This window comes from Vanellus vanellus, assembly GCF_965231255.1.
Source record: "Vanellus vanellus genome assembly, chromosome: 2".
Taxonomy (NCBI): domain Eukaryota; kingdom Metazoa; phylum Chordata; class Aves; order Charadriiformes; family Charadriidae; genus Vanellus; species Vanellus vanellus.
The window spans coordinates 123,724,013-123,748,532 of record NC_138906.1 but is presented as its reverse complement, the minus strand read 5'-3'; the positions used below and the strand labels follow the sequence as shown (position 1 = coordinate 123,748,532).

Here is a 24,520-nt window from a genome sequence, read left to right as displayed (position 1 = left end):
CAGGCAAGGGGATTGTGGGGAAGAAAGGAAAAAAAAAAACAACAACAGAACAGTTGATTCAGAGAAAGATGATTCTCAGCCTTATGTTATATAGTAAACCCAAGTCAATTAGAAACACCTACATTTCAGAAAACAGAAGAGGATCTGTGGCCATTCTGTAATTAGAAAACCTTCAAAAAGCTGATGGAAAAGGATGCCTTGAGAGGCAGCATGTTTTAGCAAGCCTCAGTTCCTGGCCTGCGTTCTGCAGATAACAGGGGAAACTCCTATCTTTTTGCTCCTGCTAGATGATGGATGAGTATTTTGAGACGGTAGATTCCTAAGCGCTTCAGCAAATGCAGATTTACTGGGAAATGAAGACAGCAGCTGAGGAGAGCTTGTCCCCAACGCCACTGCCCACCTGAGCGCAGCAAGTGAACTCCCAGGCAAAATGATACGGATACACCCACGCACCTGAGCGCCTACACCAGGGAAACATCTGCCCCCGATGAGGAAGGGATAAAAATAATCAGAAACCCCGATGAAGAAAAACCAACGCTGCCGGGAGCCCGAGGCACTATGTCGGAGGCATAACCCACCGGCACAGCAGCCACGCCGCAGCCCAGCAGCAGCTCCGGCAGGGCAGGCAGCCCGCTGCTCCCCACTCCTGCCATTTCCGCCTTTTAAGTCCAGAAAACGCAGTGGGCAGGCTTGGGAGTTTCAGCAGGGACGAGATCCAACTAGCTAGAGTCAGATGAAGTCACCAAATGAATTTAGTTTTGACCTATCCAGGGTTTTGCTGCCCGCCTCCCCCCCCACCCCCCCCTTCCCCTCTCTGACATGTGTACATTCGGAGGCGAAAGGCTAAAGCAACACGCGGGTTCACTCCAAGCATAACGTAATGGCAAATGCGATTTTGTAATACTATATAGCCCTCCTGATGGGGGGCCTGAGCGGCCTCCAAGCGCCTCACGCCCCCACCCAGAGCCAGGCAGTGACTCAGCAGGAGACGGGCACTCAGCATCCAGGGGTGTCAGAGGAGGACAAGTCTGGGAAGAAGGGAAAAGGGGAGGATTAAACAAGGGGAAATGCAACGCCTTTCTGCGAACACGTAGCTGCCGGTTGCTAAGAGGAGGCTGCAGCACACTTCATAAAGCCTGGTTGTCCAAGGCATGCGAAGTTAACCCGGAGAGCACTCTCATGGGAAAGGTCTTGCGCTAGCTAAAGAGGGACTACAATGCACCTTTTCTACTCGCAAATGATGTAATATGATACAGAGAACAAGGACTTTGTCATGCATCAACTTTTCTCTTTTACATACAGAGCAAATGTAAATACACACCGATTTATGCATTGCAACATTTATTCTAACCTTAATATACACACATGTTAGAATCATGGAATACCCAGAGTTGGAAGGGACTCACGGAGGATCACCGAGTCCAACTCCCCATTGCTCCCGACAGTGAGGCCCTTCGAAAGTGGCCTCCTTCTAAGTAGGCATTTTGAAGGCGCATGGTGGGACACCTGGAAAAGGAGGAGAAACAGCACAGCGACTGCCCACGCAACCATCCCAGGACCCACAGGCAGAGGTGCCGGACCACAGCCTGCACGACAGAGCTGCCGAGCTGCCAGACAGGCAGCCAGCCCGGCTCCATCCCTGAACCAGTCATCGTGGCACGAAGGTGACGACACTGAGCAGGGGTATAAGATGACGACAACGTTTATTTTAAGCCACCTTTAACCTGAGGTTGTAAACAAGCAGGTGACAACAGATGAAGCAACAGGCAACCGTGCTAGCTGCTTTCACTGGTGCATCACTCTATAACATGGCTATGAGGTTTTTGTAGCATAAAATATTAAGCTCTGGTATGGTTGTCCAGGGTTCCCTTTGCTACCACAGCTCTGCTGCCATTTGGGATTCAAAGGAGAAGGGCCAGGCTTTCTGCTGGGTACGCGGGGCACTCGGCGTGCAGCTTTCTAGGGCCAAGCACCAGCAGACATCTGCTACCTGAACCACATGTAAATCCCCTGCCAGCACTGCCTCTGCAGACCACTGGGCCAACAGACTACTTAGCTTTTTACCAGGCTCTGCGGTCAACCTCTCCCCCACTTCTGCCTCCACCCACTGGTGAAAGCTAGACTAAAAATAATAATAATAAAAAAACCCTCAGAGTTTTGACATCTCTCATGTTGTTGAAACAGGCCCAAATAAATACCCCATCTTTGGCTTGTACAAACTCCCCACAAATCATTATTAATATTATACAGATTTCAAGTGTTAACGCTACCAGCCACGACACTTAATTTTGGGTTTGGATACCAATGCAACTTGACCTCTTCCCTCATTCTCATGAGTTAATACTATAACAAAGAAGGAGACACTCTGAAATTATTCTGGTGCTCAAGATATTACCAGTAAATGACTTGCACTTAAGAATTAATCCTACCAAGGACTATCTAGGAGAGGGATGAACTTCTAAGTGCAATTGCTTAACTGCTAAATTAATTTTGGAGCAACTAAAACTAGAATTCACTAATCCTTAATGGAGTAAATTGCCCTTTATGAACATGCTAGCTCAACCATCTGTAATTTATGTAACTTATTATTCTCGCAGTGTGCCAGTAACCACAAACTTATTTTACCATTGCGGCACTACCAATGCAATTGCTGAGACTACCACTATCAAGTAAAGCTTCCCCTAAACTGATTTTTTTTTTTTTTTTCAACCATGTTGGTCTTTGAAGGTCTGTGAAGTCAGAGTCTTCTTTTGGCTTTTAAAATCTCCTGCCTATCTGAAGGGGGAAATCCCCGAAGCTTTGTTTTCCCCAATAATGTTCTTTAGATGGTGCTTACTCCTTTGATGCAACTGTGATTGTAAAAACAGAATTACTGGCAGTTACAACAGTCTTTATCTACGAGCCCCAGTAAAGCCTTGTACCTTAAGCTAAGAGAAGCGTAGATGTCCTGTTTAATAGGATTTGACCTCCTTTCATGGAATATTTTGAGGTGGATTCCTAAACTGTATTGCTTCCAGCTGGTGAATGGTGACATTACCAAGTTCAACTCCCACAATAAACAAGGGAAAAAAAACCAAAAAGTTTATTGCTTGAATTACCTTTGACTACATATAAGTGCAGTTAAGAAGGTAATAACCTGCGCTGCAATGTATTTAGTTTCTTCAACCCTCTGAATGTAGGTCATGCGACAAGACGGTTCTGCACCACTCCCTGTAAAAGCACATCAAACTAAGCCCACATCTGACAGTTGAAGAGCTGTGCTTATAGATAAACATTTTCTGCAGATTAATCTTATCAATAACATTAATATTTTCTGCATGAAAAAATACACAATCCATTAAAAGCAGAGGGAGTAATTTATCAGCTTTTAACTTCGAGACATAATCTTTAATTGCAATGTATATAATTAATTTTATGACAAAGCAAAACTACCCCTCTGCTCTACTGCGTGTCTATGAGCTTTTGGTCATCCCTGGGTACTAAATTGCAGAAGTTGCTCCCAGTGGTTTAGAGAATGCAATATGAAGTAATTAATGCACTACAGCTGCAGCTTTTACAAGAATTAAGCTAGAAAACAGTTGAAATTGATGCAGTCCCAGTTCAACTGCATACACACATTTTTCTTTTCCATTTGAAACTTTTGATTATAAGATGATTTCACCTTGGTGGCAGTACTAAATCTGTAATCATATGCTATTCCTTTCACTTGTAAAGTGCCTGATTTCATGACTTTGATTTGTGTGCTGTTTTGAACTCAAGAGCTGTTTATGCCTATTAGAGTTACAAAATAGGATCATAAAGTGACTTGGGTCAGTGGAGTGCTCCATATATATCTGCTCCAACCTCCTGTTTGCAGCAGAGCCAGCAAGAGAAGGCTGCAGATGGTCCCATCTAGTTGAGTTTTGAGGTTCTCCAAGAACAGATATTCCACAGCCTCTCTGGGTGACCTCTTCCAGTGTTTGACCATGCCCACTGTGAAAACTTTTCTCCCAATATCTAAAGCTATTTCTACTGTTGCAGCTGCTGACTGCCATTGCCTCTCATCCTCTCCCCATGCACCTCAGAGAAGAACCTGGCTCCATCTTCTGTACACCCCCTGCCATTAGGCAGCTAAAGACTGCAATGAGATCTTCCCCTCTCCTGAGCTCTCTCTTCTCCACGCTGACCAAACCCAGCTCATATGCTCCAGCCCCCTGACCATCCTGGTGGCCCTCCATCCCGCTCACTTCAGTATGTCACTGTCTTTCTCAAATTGGAGAGGCCAAATTCAGATACAGTATGCAAGATGTGGTCTCACAAGCACCAGAGGGGAATAATCACTTCTGCAGAGTTGCTGGCTAGATGCCTGCTAATGCAGCCCAGCACAACATTGGCCGCCTTCCCTGCAAGAGCACACTGCTGACTCATGTTCGTCTTGTTCACCAGCACCACCAGGTCCGTATTGTCTAGCACTTCAGGAACAATTAGAGATGGAGTGCTTAAGGTGGCAGTGGAAAGAACCACCTCACCATATTAAAAATAGAGCTGCTTAAGAGACAAGGCAGTTCTACAGCATCCCTGTTTATGTTAAACTCATTTTACACTTGTGGACCTCAGATTAAAAGTGTCCATTGGAAAGCCAAACTTCTGCAGGCAGAAATATATATTAAAAAAAAAAAAAAAAAAAAAAGAAAATCTTCCTTTTGCCACCTTGAGTTTGACAACTGGCACAATGTGAACATGTTGACTGAAAACAGTGTTTTCAGATCCTGATTCACAATCTACATCTTGGGTAACTTTAAAACATTAATATTGGCAAGGAGTGACATGGACCCTAAACAATAATTCAGTAAAATATCATAAAAACCATTCTGCATAACAAGGTTTTCAACAGAACAGCTATTTACATGTGAATGTTGTCCTTTTAAGAAAATGTATCCCTTCTACTCAACCAATTACCATTTCGCTGCCTCCATGTTCCACTCCTACACACCATAGTCTTTCTGTATACGAAAGCTCCGGCAGGACTTTCATATCACTGGGTTATGTGCTCTGCTTCCTATACAAACAATGACTCACAGACTGTATAGTTATTTTAATAAGCTATGATTTGTATAACACTGAATCCATAAGTAAAGCAAATGCATATTCTACTTCAAATATTTCAGTGTTTCCTATTCATGATATTACTGGACTAGCTCCACAGACATTAACCTTAAGAAGCGAAGCATAACAACCATGTAAGATTTGCCTAAAATGAATTTTCATTCCCCCAAAATTGTTTAATACATATTGCCAGCAAGCCTTTCTGAGCATCAACACTGCATTCCAGAGTGACAGGCAAGAATTTGCATTCATGTCCATCTCTGAATAATTACAGCTGCTTGGGTAGGAAATCTGTACGGTACCGAGGAACCCTGCTGTAGGGGGGATATTCACTTGAGTTACTCCTAAAAGATAGGACTGAAGTCCACAGATCTCACTAACTACCTCTCAGGGTTCCAAATCACCAAGAAACATAATACTAAAAATTAAACCTCTGAAACAATGCACACAACCATATGGAAAAACAGGAACATACACCATTGCTTTACCCTATACCATTAGAGCAAAATAAGCTATTCCTTTACTCTGTCAGCTGCCACACTGCAGAAGGACCCAGTTTTTACACAGAAGAAATCCCAAAACAAACTCCAAACTGAGAATTTTTCAGTTTACATAGCTTGTTTAAATATATTTCCAGACCACTCTAAGTTTCTATTTAAATTCACATGAGGTCACACCAGTATTTCTGTCCTTGGCCCTCCACATGTGCAGGATCCAGATCCACAGGCTCCATCTTCCACCACCTCACTCATATTTTGAACCCCTTCCCTCTCCCGGTCAACACGCACAAGCGATATAAGGCAGCAAGACCAGAAGATCAAGACCACAACCTGCATGGCATATTCCTCTCCAGGCAGAACAATTTGGCACAGTTGTAGGATTTCCTACGGAAGCTACATCCTTAAGTCTGTACTCACTGATGAATGTTTACATTTCCTGTTTGGATAGCATAGCAAAAAACAGATTTAACACAAAAGCACCCTTCACTAAGCATGGGACTCTATGGGAGACAAGAAATAACTTCAAAGTGGTTAAGATGAGCCATTTAATGAGTGTGCTTTCAGTATACAGTCTTCTCTATCGAATATTTAACGACTTGGTATACCACCAGAAAACTAGACAAACCTCTGACAACATATTACAGGCATGATTTTCATTTTAAATTAAATATGCAGTAGCATGGAGACAACAGAATTGCATTAAAAATAAAAAAAAAGCCACTACTTTAAAAAAAACAACAGTTAAACGCATGTTCAGTAAACTTTTATGGCTGATACTCCCCTTCCCCTCCCACCTTATTGTAATGAAACAATATGAAGAAGATGCTTTATTGGTGAGTCAGGCAGCAGAGATCTGAGCAAGACCCAAACAGCTATGCAGTGCTCAGCTAACAGCATCCACAAAAGACACACGGATGTTTTCCATTTACATTCCCTAGCGCTGATACTGGAAGCGAGCGATCGGTGCCGCTAGCTGGAGGCCAGGATTCAGCGGGCGAGGAGGCAGTGGTTATCCAAATGCTGTGTCGGTGCAGCACGAGTCTTGCCACCACGCTTACGCCCGCGCTACAGCCTTCCTGCCATCCCGCGCAGTGGTTTGCGTGATTGAGAACAGATGTGGCAAGACCACTCATTTTCAATTATCAAACAAAGGCTGAAAGTTGCATCTCCAAAACGAGAAGGCTGGCACACGATTTATTTTCCTCCTTACCAAGCCTTTGCTATAATTAGCTTAGGGCATGAGGAAGGAGAAAAGACTGTCAAATTAAACTAACCTCCCCCTGCAAGCCCCAAAGCCAAAACCTCTGAAGATATTTTTAAAGAGTCACTCATTCAAATGCCAAGGCTTGAAACGTAGACCTACTACACTTATTTTTTTTCTTACTGCCTCCCCAAACAAGTTTTATATCTCAAAAAGGTTAGACCAGGTATGTCACCTGGGAGAACATTCCTGTGCTCCAGTCTGCCTGTCACAAGGTAGCTGCATCTCCCTAAAACTACCCATTCGTGCAAAGGAAAAAACCTCAAAGAAATAGCTTTAATCAGGCTCTCTTGGTCCACAGCCCCACCTCCAAATCACTTTTCTTTCACAACACAGCATATTTTTCAGTGCCTTTTTTCCAGGGAGGCTAGATTGAAGAAAAAAAAAAAACAACAAAAAACCACACAACCATAAAACCAACAACTAGGCAGAAGCCAAAATGTTCATTTTTAAAAGTGACAGCATCAGGTTCAGTTCTTGCATATCCTAAACTCACTCTTTTTTTTCGTTAGTATGCCAGCAACACAGTACTGTTGCTATGCAGCTCAACAAGGTAGTTTAAAAAAAAAAAACTACACCACGTAACAAAAAAACAGAATGCAGCCTCCCACCCACAGGATGTTTCCGAAACCCACGGAGGCTGGGTGCAAGTGAGGTGTACTCAGACCGTTTCAGCAAGAGCGCTTGGGTGCAAGCTGAGAAGATGGTGCTGTCTGAAAGTTACTTTCATTTCCTTACACAAACTGGGTTGTCTGTGGAGTGTTTTCTTCTTTTCCCCCTCCATAAAGCTACCTCTCTCTCTTAGCCCCTGATTTTCAGAATCAGCCTCAACTCACAAAAGAAGATACTTCCTTCAAGGAAGATCTAAATCCAGGTCAAGAGAGGTAGCCCAAAAATGCAGGGACAGGCTATCTAGGCTTCAAACCATCAATGCAGTATTGAGCAGAGTCATCATAACCCTCTGAGACATTTACACGCACTCACATGTGATTCCCAATAATCTTCGAACAGTTTCACCCTGTACTTTGAGAGCTGGACCACCCAGCAGAAGGTACTCACCAAAACAGCTCTCCCTAGGCAGAGTACTTCCTAACCAAAAAGTAAGATTAAAGAAGAGCAGCAGCATCAGGAAGCCAGCTTTATGAAAGTGAAAGAAGAGAAAATAGAGGGTACCTCAGCCCCCAGGAACCAAGCAAAGATTTCTGCATGGTACCTCTTATGCTGGCTAGTAGCTGCTGGCTGTCAGTCATCAGGATGGTCTTCTCTTGGATAGCTAGTAACTATCTTATTGCAATCCACATGCTTGACAGACAAGGGGGTTATCACAAACACCACTTTTAGGAAAGCTCAAGACAAATTTTATAGGGTGTGATTTAAGGGCAAGGGTTTTTGTTGTTTTTTTTTTGTTTGTTTTGTTTTTTGTTTTTTTTAAACAAACATTTATTATTGCCTTTCTCCTGCTTCCAGTGAAACCTAGGACAAAATTCTCATAATCTGCAACAGGAGCAGTTAGGCCAAGGGCAAACACCTCTGGAAATAATGTTTCTGTTACCAATACATTTAGTAGCATTTGCTTTGACCAGCATTTACAGTTTCAGAGGACGAAGACAGTCATGCCCCCCTGTACTATGAAGTGAGAAGACAACTCACTGCTTTTACTCTGTATGTTCCTCCCAGCAGGAAAAGTTTGGGCCTCAATCTATTAATTTTAACACCACAAATGATTTTTATTTTTTTTTTACTTCAGTAGAATTACCTGCTTACCATATTCAGTGGAACCTAATTTTAGAGCAAGAAATGCCTTCTGCCCAGAGTAAGGCAAAACAGTAAGCGTCCCCCGCTTTGTACCCCGAGTAAAGCTGCAGACGTGTGGAAGGCACCGAGACGCCAGCAACAGTGGCAGGGATGCGTCCTGCCGAGGGAAGGATGCTCCCTGCCACCTGGGGCCAGCCTGCATCCGGCAATTCATCAGGAATTGGGAAGGCAAAGATCAAAACAGGTTTTGCTATAACGTAAATCTCAACTTTCAGCGTGGAAGTTCTCAGCTCCCACAGCAGTAAACTCTGACGGCCAGATACACGCTGTAACACCCTAGAGCATTTCAGCAGCGGGTGAGGAAATCACAGCTTCCGCCCACTTTTCATTATTAGGCACTGTACCATTGCACATTGGCAGCTTAATGATTTCTAAAAGCAAGGCAACACTTCGGAAAACCAAATATTTAAAACAGATACCATTAGAAAGGTACATACTCATAAGATAGGAAAGTTGTCTGTGTTTCTTTTTGGTTTAGTTTTTTTTTTTTTTTTAGCTTAGCAATTTGAAGAAAAATAATCAGGAAATTAACCTCTTCTCTCCGCCTTTGTGAAAATTCTGGGTATAAAACTACATATATCCAGTGTACGAAGGACCAGGAAAACATTCTTCTAGCAGCATACAGATGAACCATGTTACATGTGATATCCTGCTAAGGAAGGTACAACAGTCTGTGCCTTTTAGACTGGAGTGGTTTACACTAGGTATGCCATTCAAACCTGGAAATATTCAAATTCTTTGTACAGCCAGCTTTTAAAAACATGATGAGCTGATCAACCACACAAGATGCCTAGAGTCTGGCAAAAAAGCACTGCAGACATGCCCTGCTTAAAAAAATTCTCCACACAGCTGTTGATTTGGTTTCCCGTTGAAATTTTTCAGTTGTCTTTGAACATACAAGTAAAACTATAATTGAATGTAATGCCGTTCTCAGAAATGAGCCCAAATTTATTTTTGGCCAACAAAATGACACCTCAATTCCACCCAAATTTTAAAGCCAGTCTCCTGATCCAGAGCACCTGAAACAGCATTTCACTAGAGAGATAAAGATTGATTAGAGGTTTTTTTGTTGGTTTTTTTTTTTTTTTTTTTTTTTTTTTTACTCTGAAAGTTAACATCTCCCTGTGACTAAATTTTATGCCAAAGTGCCCAGTTTCCATTTACCAGCTAAGTGAGGCTGGATGAGAAACTTAACACCTCGGGCCTGTATGTCCCTGTCTGCAAAATATAATATGTCCTTTGGAAGACTTGGGGAAACTATTTGTGGCTTTGCATACAGAGCACATGGTTGGGACTCATGTGGTATAGGTTCAATTCCCTGCTACGTCCTTAACTCGGTGGATAACTCAGGGCAATTCCTTTCACGTCAGCTTCCTAGTCTGCAAAACAGTATAAACTTTACCTCTTTTTAAATCTGCTTTGGGAGCTGGATATCAAATCTTTGGTAGGAGCTGGTATTTGAAACAGGAAAGCTTTTTTTTTTTTTAGGCCTGAGAATATCTAAACAAGAATATCTAAACTGGTAAACACCAATTTAGTCTGATCAACACTAATCTTTATGAAACACAGTTTGTTAAAAGTAAAAATGAGAAAACATTTCTGATGTTACAGAAGAGAGACGTGAAAGGCAAATACCGAACCTCTATACATAAAGTAAGTGCAGTTTAACTTAAGAGCAAAGCTGCGCTAATGCAGAAGGGTATTACGAGCAAAGTATGTACTTCTAGATCTGTACAACTGCTGATCTGATGTCATGCTTCGGGCTGTGTTTAATGACATATTTATTCCATATTTCTAGATGCAGATAGAACAAACCAGCCCGACAATCAGAGGCATAGCAACTTGATGTGTCATATGGTGAAGTTGTACAGGCTGCTCCATAAGCCTGCTCCGAAGTCAGTATGGCAGCAACAGTCCAGCGTGACAGTAGGTACAATCCTGATGGTATTAATCTGCTTTATTTAGTGATCTTCTGCTCCAAGTCAAACCTAGCAAGGACCAAACTAGCCTAGCTATTAAACATTTCTGTGGAAGTTGGAAGTTAAAAGCACATTATATTCCAGTATCAAGGACAAGTTTCACCAGTTTTCACATTTTCTTTAAGGTTTCTTTCTGTTATGGTTGATATTTACCTCACAAAGTACTTAGAGCTACTGGAGAAAAGGGGAATCAACAGATTTGGGTGCCATGACTCTAGATCAGGGTAGGTTTCCACAAAGAAAAGAGAACCTAAACAGGATTCTCCAGTGGAGATTTTATTTGTGCATTAAAGGTCTACTTCTGAAAGAAAAAAAAAAAAGATTGGATTATTTGTTTACTGCCCCAAAATAACATGTAACCTTAGCGTTAGTAGTTCTCCATTCCTTTATATTGCTCTAGATATGGATACAAATGGATACAAAGCTCTACAAGACTAAGGAGTACTCCTCTGGAGGAAAGACTATTCAGATGCAGAATAACTTCATAGTTTCTGGAAAACTGGACAAGCGGTATAATCATTTCTGTCATCATGCGCTTAACACAGCAGCCTCACAAAATGTCTTTTCTAGTCTTAGTTCAATGTACGATACGACAGGCAGAAGGACAAGGAAACTGACTTGTTGATGGCTGCAGAAAATGACATGCAAACATATTGCCCAAGGATAACGGAGAACCCCATTCAACAGACATTTTCCAAAGAAACCTTCTGAAGGAAAGCAGTGAGACAGCAATCAGTAGCACCTATGACACATGACAGAATAACTAAAGATAGATGCATGGTAATTAATTTCAAATCTATTCCATATTTCTGCTTAGGTACATGATGAAAATACAGCTTTCCTCTAAACCAGAATCTTGTACTGCTCAGCTGAAATTCAGATACAGCGAAGTGAGAGCTCTAATCTTTCTGCAAGTAGAAATAGGTCTTTACAAAACCAACGTTGCTACTTTGAGCTAAATGTGTGCATGGGGGCTGTGCTACACAAAGTATCAACAGATTCAGAGGGAGGGACAGCCTAAATTTCGTGGTATTTAAACAAACCTCACACTTGGGTCTGCGACACATTTCACGATCACCCGTCAGTGTGCGATCAACAATGAGATTCAGTGTTAAGGTTATTAATGGTCAGCTGCACCGGTAGCAGCTCTGTTATTCCTCAGCAGAAGAAAGAAAAGACTGGGATTTTCTTCAGACAAACAAGCCAAGTCATCCACATTTGTTTTCATCTAATCGAGCATACAACTCGCCACTTTAGTCAGATATTTGAAAGCAGCATCATTTCCTGCGGTTTGAAAAATCAGCTTTAAGGGGCGTGTTCTCTGCAGAGGCATTGCTTGCTGTCATCCAGGCAGGATTTAAAATAACTGTATATTAACATAAGGGGAGCTACCGGCCGTATTATCACCCTTCGAGTCGGCAGCAAGGAGCACATAAAAACCAGTTGCGTTCCGGGCTGCGCCGCGACCCTTATCAAACAATGCAAACAATTTTAATGAGCTTATCTGCCGGAACATATTGTCAGAGATGTTAATGCAGAAGCGCTGCCAGCAGCGCATGCCAAGCGATTCGTCAAAAATGCCTACAATTGCGACAAAGGACGTGCCCCCACCTCCCCGAAATAAAAAAAAAAAAAAAAAAAAAAAAAAAAAAAAAAAGATAAATAAATACAAGATGGGGCTGGCTCCGACCGCCGCGGCGGGCGGGGGTGGCGGATGGAGCCGTCCCCCCTCCCCCCCAAAGCACGGGGGAGGGGGAGCTGTCACCCCCGCCCCGATGAGCGGGGGTGGGGGGGTGTCGCTGTCACCCCCGGACCGGCGTACCGGGGGCGGGGGCGCCCGTGTGTCCCCCCACCGCCCCATCCCCCTCCCCCCGGCAGGGCCGTGCCCGGTGCGGGCTGCCGGCCGGGCAGGGGCTGCCCGCGCCCCGCCATCCCCGGCGGCCGCCGCCGCCTCCCGCACGGCGCCGCCTCCGAGATCCGCAGCGAGGTGCTGCGGATCTTTCCAGGGGGGAGCTGGCTGCCTGCGCGGGGTTCTCCCCTTCCTTCCTTTTTTTTTTTTTTAAATTTTTTTATTTTCCCCCCTTTATTTTTTTATATATATTTTAAATTTTATTATTTTTAACCGCCTTTCTTCCACCCGGCGAGCCCCCGCAAGACATCCCTGCCTATTCACCAAACGCTTTCCAACCGGACAATGCGAGCGCCGCCGCAGTCCCCCCGACCGTCCGCCGGGGCCGGGGTGGGCGGGGATGGGGTGTGGGGGGGCTGCAGCGGGACCGGGAGCCGGCGGGGGCCTGCAGCCCGCCCGCCTTATGCAACCGCCCCCCGCTCTGCAGCTCCCCCTCCTCCCGCCGCCGCCGCCGCCCCGCTATCCGCCCGCCGTACCTGTAGGAGCGCTCCCCCCGCACCGTGTGCTTCCTGAAGGGGATGATGGTCCCGTTATCCTGGATGATGTCGTTGTTGTTCTCGCCATTTGGGGACAGGGCTTGGGTCGGTCCGGGCATTGGCGCTCCCCGCCGCTCCGCAGAGCCCCGGCGCTGGCTGGTGTGCGGAAGGTGGCGGCGGTGGCGGTGGCGGCGGCAGCAGCAGCAGCAGCACCCGACTCCCGCCGCCCGCCCCGCCCCGCCGCGCACGTCAGCCCCGCCGCCGCCGCCCCACGTGACCGCCCCCTCGCCATGGCAACCGGCCGACTCCGCGCCTCGCCTCCCTCCGCGCCGCGGCCGCCCCGCTGCGCCCGGGGAGGGGAGCGGGGATTTGGGGGGGAGAGGGGGGGGGGATTGGGCCCCCCGCACAAAAGAGCCGCTCGCCCCCGCGTGTGCGGGGGGTGGGACGCGCGGGGACGGGCCGAGGTGTTCGGCGGGGACGGCAGACAAAGCCTTCCCCCCCCCGTCCCCCGGCGGCCACACCGTTATCCCGCCGCTTCCACGCGTGTCCCTGCACTGGTGGGCGGCACAGAAACGCGTCCTTCTCCAGGAACGGGGAGGGGAACCATGCCGTTCCCTCTGCCCACCTCTCCCTATGACAGCGGCGGGTTCGCCCCGCTTTTACGAGAACAACCGGAGAGCTCGAAGCCCCGTAGCTCAGCACCACCCGCCTTTCCCCCTTTGATGCCTCGGCACCACACCACACATGCCTTTTCCCCACACCGCGGGGCTATTTCGGGCTCGCGGTTCGGCAATCGGCACGAAACAAGCCCCCACGCACGAAACAAGCCCCCGCGCCACGCTGCTGTGTTGCAGCGCCCAGATGGCAGCGGCATTAAACCGAAGAGGGAACCGCACCGCCCAGCCCCAGCTCTCCCCAGCATCTCCCCTCCGTTTTGGTGCGCCTGGGCTAATGGCCATCTCCCCCGCACACAGCTTGCCCTGGCCTGCCAGCTCCACCGGCCGCAGCTCACAAGAACAGGTTTTGCGTTTGATACGGTAGACATTTTGCTAACAAAAATGTGCTCAAATATTAAATGGTACAAGGATACACTATGTCAGAAATCATGGACTCCTAACTGTACAAAACCCATAAGGTCTAAGTTCACTGATGCTATTTTTTTCCCCATTCCTGTATCTGTTACTCCACCTGGATTTCCGCCCCCAAGCACCAGAGCATCCAAGTCACCAAGCTCTATATCCCCACTTACAGCTTTGCTGGAGAGCTCAGTAAAACGCCTTTCAAGCTGCATTGCACATTTCCAGCTTTCTCCTGCTCTCAGGTTTACACAGAGAAACCATTTGATGGCACATCCTTCAAAAAAAAAAAAAAAAAAATCTTGCTTGGGTCAGAAACAAGAAGGGGAAAAAACCTGCCAAGGCAGTAGCACCAAACTGGTGGCACTGCTAGCTCTGTTAGCACTACCATTCACAGGACCCCTCATCTCTTCCTCCTCTTCATTTAAAAAGGTTTCTTATCCCCCCAGACTGTTTCCCTCTGCATATCTCTATGATTTCTGTATATTTCCCCTTGCCTAAATAGCAACATCCTTCCAAGTTTGACATTAACCACAGAGCAATGCTGGTCGTCCTCAGAAGCAGATCTGAACTTCACCGTGGTAAAACCCACCCTCATGTCCCAACAGTGGATCAAAACTCACACATTTACCACATCAGAAAAACAAACCATCCAACTGTTTACAAATTGTTTTATCTAAACAGAAACCAGCAAGAGTGACCATGGGCACAGTCTCTAAACAGGTCTGTATGACCTCAAGGCTGTTACGTGCAAAAAAGCAAAAAAACACACATTTGGGCGGATCTACCAACATCTTAAAAAAAAAAAAAAAAAAAAAAAAATAAGCACACCCCCCAAATCCAACTCTTTTAAAACAAGTTTTAAGGTGGCAGATCAAATGGAAACAATATGAGTATTTCTAATATTTTCTCAGAAGCACATGCTGATATTTTATTAGAACTCAAAAGTTCTGGAGCATGAGTTTTATAAGGTTTATACCTCAGATTTTTTCTGCACGAAGAAAGTGATGTTACAAAATTTTAATTAATCTTTATCTAACCTTTCAGACTGAAATGACACTTTGCTGAAAGCTTAGTTTACATGATTATGCTCATGATATAGACTCTGGATTCACAGAGGGCTTGTAAGGCGAATACAATCAATAACTAAACATCAACTGCACAGCACTTGGACCGCTGAGAATCTACTTGGATTTGAATCAGACGTATACATTCATACACACACAGAGCAATCTCTAACAAAACTCAAATTATTCTGCCAACTTGCCACGGTCCTCTGAACCCCAAGACAAGAGGCTTTATTTATTCTTTCTGCCAGGTTTTCAAATATACTCAAATTTCACTTTCAGTAACCAACCTACGGACACTTGCAGTTGACATACTTTATTGGAAAACGTTCCATTCATCTGGCAACAGCAAACCCACCAGAGAAAGTTGCCTTTGAGTCTTTTTCAAAACAAGCAACAAAATACATTCTGCTAAAAAAGCCAGTAAATGTCTTAGTAACACTCAAAAGCACGGAGAAGCCAGAAATGCTACACGGTGACAGAATATAAAAATAATCTACAGTAGGTCTTTAGGGGCCAGACATAACCCTACCTGCTCTGCTAGGCAGCGAGCAGTAAAACATTCTGCTGCCCTAACTTGTAAAAATATTTTTATTTCTTCACCAGTGGCAAAGAACAGAAGCTTCTTTATTGAAGTCTCCAAAGCTGTTTAAGAACACGTACTGGCAAAGCTACCGAAGAGTGCAGGTGAGGACAGCGCGGCAACCTCGCTTCAGACCCCTTCTTGCCTCTGCATTAGGATTCAAGGTCAGAAGACACACGCTGCCTCAACGCAGTACCTTACCTTTATAGAGGCTGAGCCAGGCCTCGGCAAAAGCAGCTTGCTGCTGGTTTTCAGAAAGCACATGCTGCTTCGGTTGATCTAGCACAGCCTGGGGGGCAACAATATGGATTCCGTATGCATGGCACTGCCTTCACTAACATCTCTGTTTCCGAGCACTGCACAGCCCACAAACACGACTCTTATCTTTACGTGCAGGAAACCACCAGCGTCTTCTTCCCACTTTCATCGTTCTGAGCAAAGACGTCTGGGGTGTGGATCCAGCAACACAGAACGTGAAAGAGGAACCTGTTGCTGTTATTAGGTGCCGCCTGTGCCTCTGTGCTGCCTTTATAGATTCTACATGCAGTAGGCATACAAATAGAAAAACAGCTTGAAGAATAAGAGGTCAGCATGGTGTTGATAAAAGCCCCCACCTAACATATGTTGAAAGTACTGAAATCTAGTACCCACAAGTGATCTGCAGACTAAGCAAAGCGAAGAGCCAGGCAAGTAATGAATGCCAAAAGGTGGAATTACAAAACCTGATGTCATAGATCTTTAAGCACTGAGTGAGAACCACAGAAGCAATGGCTGTGAGGGACCTATGGAGGTCATTCAGCCCTATCTCCCACTCAGAGCATGATTATCACCAACACGAGATCAGGTCAGGTTTGGTGACATGATGGTAGCCTAGCCAAATCTTGAAAGTCTCCAAGGATGGAGATGTCACATCCTCTCAGGGCAACCTGCTCCCATGCCATGTTAACCTGCTGTTCCCCATTTCCCATCCAACTTTGGCTACAAGGTGATCCCACACTTCCCCTGGAGAACACAGCAAGTCCCAGCTGTGCTGAGGATGAAAACGGCACCACCTACCCCAGCACATGCACACTGGTACTTTGATTTCTGCTGTAGTGAGCTGGGCAGAGCAAACACTAACGAGCACTGCAACAGGCCGAAACATCGTTCTCCAAAAATCTGGTTCTTCCTTCCTCCTCAGAGCTTTCGTTTTCGGTTCCTCTCTCCTTACTTGCTCTAGGCCTCACTTAATGAAGTAAAAAGGCCATGCAGCATAATTTATAATGCCTGAGAGTGAAATCCCCTAAAAGCCCAAAATGCAGTGTTAGAAAGACCTTTGGCATGCTTGAGCCAGAATGTTATACTAGGCAGCGAATGTGGAAATAAATTATGAGTATTTAAATGCTGATAAGAAGTGAACAATGTGCAGCCTCTGAAAACAGAGTTGATGGCCGCACTAGAAACTTCTGCTGCTATGTTTGTCAGAAGATTAAAAAAAACAAACAAACAAACAAACACAGTTTTAGGGAGTTTTGTATGTGACAGCCAAAGTATAAATACAATTAATGACTGCAGAAATTCCCCACTGCTGGGATAACTCGGGAAGGGGGGGGAGGGGGGCAGAGATGAAGAAAAACACATTTAACCCTGGAGTGGCCAATGAGCATCCCTCATCTGACACCTCTGTTCATGGCCAAGTTCATAACAGAATCAGTATGATATTCGTTGCACTGCTCTCAGAATACACCACAGCTACAACTTCAAACTGTAGCAGACACCATGAAAGTATAACTATTTGGGGCCATCTACTTCACTTTTCTGATGAGTTTCATGAACACTCCCGTCACAAAAGTGCAGTTTTTCCACTGGGAAAGAGAATAAGAAAATCGGATTTCAGGCAAACAAGCAGTTAGAAGGTAGCAACAGATTTTGTAAAGCAGCAGTCCTGATTAATGTGTCTGCTTTTCTAATTTAACTGTTATCATAGTCCTCCTTTATCAGGATAAAGATTAACAAAATTCTGCAAAGCAACAGATTTGCACACTGTAGAGCAAGATCAAAGTTATTTCTAGCATTTAAGCGTGTGTGTTTATCAGAAACACGTGCAGAAACAGGCTGTCCCTGAAGGAGTTGGCCAACAAAGTTTAGATTTGAAAATAAGTGAATGAAGCATATCAGGAAGAAAGTTTGGAAAGAGCTAAAGTTACTTTGTTAAGTCTTGGGCACATCTTGCTCGTTCGAGGAAGCTCCAGTTCACTAAGGTACACAGACATACTTTACTCCCAGCATGAGGGGATTCAGTACGATGGGTATAACCACGAGCATACTTAATCAGGCTGCATCAGAATCAGCCTAATTTCTGATAGTATACACCATGAATAAAAGTTTCATTTAGAAAATTAGTAACAGATGGCTTAGGAGATCCAGATTTGCATGTTATCTACAGGAAGTACAAATGAGGTATCTGCAACTGCATGCCTATTAGAGAGCACTGGCTTGTGCCAGCCTAAATTAGTGCACACTTCTAACCTGTAATGATAATGTATTACACAGAAACGGCTGTAAAGGAATTAACAGCAGCAGTGTTACTAACACAGTAAACATATATCAGATATTATGTGGTGTATGATAAGTTTCAAGCGAACCTGGGTTACGCAGAAGTACTCACATTTCCCATTTCCCTGACAATGTCAACCGCACCAATCAGGCCAAAGGAAAGCTCCCACTGTGGCGTAAAATCACTTCAAGTGAAAATTCAAAACGATGACTTTATAGACTTTCTCTGTTTACACAGCACTGAATAAATTCTCCCACCTCCATCCTGTTCCTTCATGCTATGCCTTAAATTTCAGGGCACGTTGTATTTAAACTCACCATACCAAACAGCAAATGATATTTTTGTCAGGACAAAGAAACACTGCATGAGTTTTAATAAAACAGCTACTTATCACTCCAGACATCCTGTAGATAAAGAATGAGCTTCCCACCCTTGGGGATTATAGTGTTGCCACTTTAAGCAAAGTCTTGATTATTTGCCTTCCCTGGAGAGAGACAGATAAAGAGAAAGAAAGAGGGGGCTGTCCCAATTACACAATGTGCACGGACCACATCCCTATGAGGTAATTCAAGTCTATTTTTAAATATACGGACATATTTATATTTCAGAGGTCACATTTCATATTTTAAGAAGCGTTCTGTGCCTGTGAGGAAGAGTGAAATAGAACTTGGGGTCTTTGTGAGCTAAGCATTCTTGAAAACTTAGCTTAATAAGCTGCAAATCCAATCTGACCATCAGCGTATGAATTCCTCGCTAAAGAGAGAGGTCTTGAAGAGCCGCAGCCTGTGGGTATTTTTCTTTAAAAAGGCAGCAGCTACCTTTTATAGTTACTGTATAAATCAAACAGAAATCAGAGGATTATTTCAAGATTCAAATACTGTCTACAAAACCAGGATTTTTTTTTTTTGATCACAGAAACAGGATTTCATAAACCCTTGAGTAGAGAGATATTTTAAGACTAGTTATATACTTTTAATATTAATGGTTAGATTAAAAATAATAAATAGGTTTAGTGGACATTTATTAAATCCAACCCTTTCAAGGTTTAGCTAAATCCAGCTGTTTTAAAGAAAAAAAAAAAAGTATTTAGAAAGAAGCACTCTTGAGTATACATCAAAGGATTCTGTACTTAAAACATAAGAAGTTCACACTGAATATCCAACACTTCCTACATAACAAAAAGCTCTAGTGAGAGCAGGAAGCACTCCGTGAAGGATGGCTGCAAAGAGAAGAATTTTTTACTTCCATTAACTCCAGACCAAACCCAAATTTTGAATTCTTTAGTGTCTGTTACATTTGCGTTCTGTGATATCCATGATGCTATAGCAGAGTTTCAGGCACACCTTGGGGAGCTGCTTTCATCTGAAAACCTGTTAACGGAGGCTGTGATCAATAAATGCTTTAAGTAACAACTCCTCTCACTCTGCCTTTAATACCGATTGAATGGAATTCAGGCAGGAGGCTGACTCATGGCTCATTCACATGCATTTACATGGAATTATTTGGCTGGAGCTTTTCTAGATTTGCCATTACCACTTCCATTTACAGCGAGGTGTTAACTTTTCTGGGCTTGTTTTGTCAGAGTTCAGATGTAGAGACTACAAAGGGCCAAACCAAAAACATTCAAAATGTTCAGGTAGTCTGAATTCCTAGACTTTTTCAGAGAATGACAAAACCTTAATTAAACGAAGGTGAGACTCGTGTTCTAGAAGGGAAGGACTTAGGATTTTCAAGTTTCCATACAGTACAGCTTATGAGAGTTATCACTGGAAAAAGTCAGAACTTCAAACATCTATAGCCTAAACAATACCAATGAAATAAGTTCTAAATGCAAAGAGCCTAGAAGGATTTGGAAATGTGAGAAAGTAGAAGAAAAACCTGGCATATCTTTATATATTTTCAGTCGTTGAGGAAACTTTGGCTTTCTTGGGGCTAAAGAGACGTATCTGGAAAAATGCAGACAAGTGAAAAAACATGTAGGAGTGGACAATCTACCCCTCTGATGTTCCTTCTTACATACTACACTGAAAATACCAGCAATATAGAATCATAGAATCATAGGGTTGGAAGGGACCTCTGGAGATCATCTAGTCCAATCCCCCTGCCAGAGCAGGGCCACCTTAGAGCAGGTTGCACAGGAATGCATCCAGGCGGGTTTTGAATGTCTCCGGAGATGGAGACTCCACCACCTCCCTGGGCAGCCTGTTCCAGTGCTCTACCACCCTCAAGGTAAAGAAGTTCCTCCTCATGTTTAGGTGGAACTTCCTATACTCAAGTTTGTGCCCGTTACCTCTTGTCCACCGAAAAGAGCCTGGCCCCATCTTCCTGGCACCCACAGGAGGAACTTCCTATACTCAAGTTTGTGCCCCGTTACCTCCTTGTCCACCCGAAAAGAGCCTGGCCCCATCTTCCTGGCACCCACCCTTTAAGTATTTGTAAGCTTGATCAAAGTTCCCCTCAACCCGTCTTTTTTTCCAGACTAAAGAGACCAAATTCCCTCAGTCTTTCCTCATAAGAGAGGTGCTCCAGTCCCCTAATCATGAGACGTGAGTTGGAGGCCTGTAACCAGTGGTGTCCCCCAGGGGTCAATACTCAGTCCAATTTTGTTTAATATATTCATTAATGACCTGGATGAGGGGACAGAGTGTATCCTCAGCAAGTTTGCTGATGATACCAAACTGAGAGGGGTGGCTGACACCCCAGAGGGCCGTGCTGCCATCCAGCGTGACCTGGACAGGCTGGAGAGCTGGGCAGAGAAGAACCTAATGAGGTTCAACAAAAGCAAGTGCAAGGTCCTGCACCTGGGGAGGAAGAATGCAAAGCACCAGTATAGGTGCTACTTCCCTGCTGGGAAGTAGCTCGGAGGAGAAGGATCTGGGGGTTGTGGTAGACAGTAAATTATCCATGGCCCAGCAATGTGCCCTTGTTGCCAAAAAGGCCAATGGAATCCTGGGCTGCATAGGGAAGAGTGGGGCCAGTAGGTCGAGGGAGGTCATTCTCCCCCTCTACTCTGCACCGGTGAGGCCACAACTGGAATACTGTGTCCAGTTTTGAGCTCCCCAGTTCAAGAGGGACAGGGAACTGCTGGAGCAAGTCCAGCGAAGGGCAACTAAGATGATTAAGGGCTTGGAGCATCTGCCTTATGAGGAAAGGCTGAGAGAGCTGGGACTCTTTAGCCTGGAGAAGAGAAGGCTGAGGGGAGACCTTATTATGGCATACAAGTATCTAAAGGGTGGGTTGAAGGAGGATGGGGCCAGGCTCTTTTCAATGGTTCCAAGTGACAGGACGAGGGGTAATGGGCACAAGTTGGAACACAGGAAGTTCCATTCAACTACACAGAAACACTTCTTTACAGTGAGGGTGACAGAGCAGTGGAACAGGCTGCCCAGGGAGGTTGTGGAGTCCCCTTCTCTGGAGATTGTCAAGACCCGCCTGGATGCAGTCCTGAGTAATGTTCTCTGGGCAATCCTGCTTTAGCAGGGGAGTTGGACTAGATGATCTCTAGAGGTCCCTTCCAACTCTGAAAATTCTGTGATTCTGTGATGTTGCACCCTCTCCAGCAGTTCCCTGTCCTTCCTGAGCTGGAGAGCCCAGAACTGGACACAGTAATCAAGGTGCAGCCTCACCAGGGCAGAGTAGAGGGGGAAGATGACCTCCCTTGACCTGCTGGCCACACTCTTCTTTATGCACCCCAGGATGCCACTTGCCTTCTTGGCCACAAGGGCACATCGCTGGCTCATGGTCATCCTGTTGTCCACCAGGACTCCCAGGTCTCTTTCTACAGAGCTGCTCTCCAGCAGGTCAGCCCCCAACCTGTACTGCTGTATGGGGTTATTCCTCCCCAGGTGCAGCACCCTACACTTGCCCTTATTGAATTTCATAAGATTCCTCTCTGCCCAACTCTCCAGCCTGTCCAGGTCTCTCTGTAAGGCAGCACAGCCTTCTGGTGTGTCAGCCACCCCTCCCAGCTTTGTATCATCAGCAAACCTGCTGAGGGTGCACTCTATCCCCTCATCCAAGTCGTTGATGAATATATTGGACAGGACTGGACCCAGTACTGACCCCTGGGGAATACCACTCATCACTGACCCCCAACTAGACTCTGCACCCCTAACCACAACCCTCTGAGCTGTCTTGCAACCAGTTTTCTATCCACCTTACTGTCCATTCATCTAACCCACTCTTCCTAAGCTTCCCTATGAGGATGCTGTGGGACACCGTGAAGGTACCCCTTACTTTGAAGGTACTTCAGTCTAATAACATATTTCATACAAGCAACATTGGGGCATGCGGGAGGACAAATGAGAAGCTTTGCAACACCATTTGACAAGGTTTCTAACATGAAAATCTGATGTGGTTGTATCCCACACTAAAATGACACCTTATTGGCCAATGATGACTTTCAACACTACTTGTTAGGTTATTCTGCTGAAAACTTGGCTTGGCATTGATACTGCAGACTAAGAATTCAAGAATAGTTAAAAACAGCTCTTGGGATCAATGATTCTCTGTTAGTAGTGTACAACAAGAGTTGTGAAGCTGATAGCCAATAATCATTCCAAAGGATTTAAACTTCTTAAATGCGGGTATTGAATAGTCATATGGGGCATTAAATTACTTGGGTAACATGCAAATCAAATGGCTAAGATCTGTTCAGCATTGTGTTGCACCTTGTCCAATATCACCATTATAGATACTGAAGACATGAAGTTTGCACAGGGTTTATAACCTGTCACAAGCAATGCTGCATTTGTCAGCATTTCCGAACTGTCCAAGACACTCACCTGTGCTAAAGAGGAAGGGAGAAGGCTTGCACAAGAAAGTCATGGTTCCAAAAGATGGTCAGTTGAGTTTTTGGACACCTATTACTGAATCAAAAGTGCTTCAACCAGCTGACAAAGGACTGGATCATTACAAACCAAGATTTGAAGGGGTTACTTTGTCCCAGGAAACTGTTAATTAAACGTCTGTCCTCCCACACCCAGCAAAAAGCCAACATAAACATTATTACATACTCTAGCTAATGTGAAAGAAATACAGAGAGTATTCATGCCTGACCAGGAACAAAATCCCACTGCCAAGTCATTCAGTAGTGTGTGAGAATTTCTGCGATTGCAAACCCCGGCCCAAGAACCTGGTGCCTTGCTGCAAAATACTCTACAAATAGTTTCCTCGTGTCCTTACAGTGTCCTACAAATCATCCTCTTACAGCAAATGTGTCTCGTGTGCCCATCAAATTAGCAAATGCCAAGAAGCTACACAGACAGCAGTGTCCTTTTTTGTATGGCACCTGCCCTTTCTCCTGGTAACTGCTTTTTATCTGGGGCATTTGCAGCATGTTACAAAAACTAATTTTTGTCAGCTTTCTGCATTTTACCAGTGCAGAAACAGGCCCATGTTACAACCAGCTTCCTCAACACGCTTACTGTCACAAGTCTGTGCGAGCTGCCTCTGCTCCACCCTCAGCACCACCGTGGTGGGTCCCCATCCTTTCCTCCATGGTTTCCTTCCTGATCCATGCAGTGCTTCCAGCTCTGCAGCTACGCAAATCCTATCCTTTTTCTCCATTGCTACAACTAGATAAACTCCTCCCTTTGTTCTTTCCACTCCCCTCCATTGTTCTTTCTCCCATTCTTTTCCACCCTTCCTTTGTCACGCATAATCCTTTGTAGCACTTGGGCAATTTCCACTTTCCTTCATCAGCCACCTGCAAAAAACCTGGATCAAATTGATTTCCTTCTCTCAAAGTCCCTGGCATACCTATTGTCCAGCTCACATACTGTCATTAGCTAATTACGCCTCATTTCATCCAGGCTGAGAGGAATGTGCTACAGTACTTGCCTGCTAAGCAGAGGGCACGTTCGCCCACCGCCATCCCATGAAGCAACACCTGTATTTAGGGGCTGCATAACACCCAGGATTCGCACACCTCCTGTGACACATTGCCACCATTACTGCACTGAGGAGCTGAAACCCCTGCGGCACCTCTGAAGAACCAGGTTGCGAGGATTTGCGGTGATCACTAAATCACAGAGAAATCGAGGAGTGTTTCTCTTTGCGCAAGAACAAATATATATGTTACACACACTCCATTTTTTTAACAAGAAATTTGTCTTGCCATTCAAGTAGACTTGCTCTAAGCTATTTCAGGCTCCTTCTGGACCCAATGCAAGCATCTGAGGCACTCTGTTCTTTAATTTCTGATAATTTCTTACACGCATGCTTTTTAACTT

At 44.8% G+C, this 24,520-nt stretch overlaps 1 protein-coding gene across 3 annotated transcripts in view; it reads right to left on the bottom strand.

The window, feature by feature from the left end:
• The window catches only part of MAPRE2 (microtubule associated protein RP/EB family member 2), a 104,281-nt gene that overhangs the window by 46,680 nt on the left and 33,081 nt on the right, over window positions 1–24,520 (bottom strand). The window contains exon 1 of one of the 3 annotated variants that reach the window (XM_082499333.1): window positions 13,026–13,708. The exons of 1 other annotated variant lie outside the window; for it this stretch is intronic. In XM_082499333.1, the coding sequence (XP_082355459.1) occupies window positions 13,026–13,317 (292 nt within the window). In that variant the 5' untranslated portion in view covers window positions 13,318–13,708. Of the gene's footprint in view, window positions 1–13,025; window positions 13,709–24,520 lie in introns of those variants that run through there. One more of the 3 variants, XM_082499331.1, reaches the window with a different exon arrangement.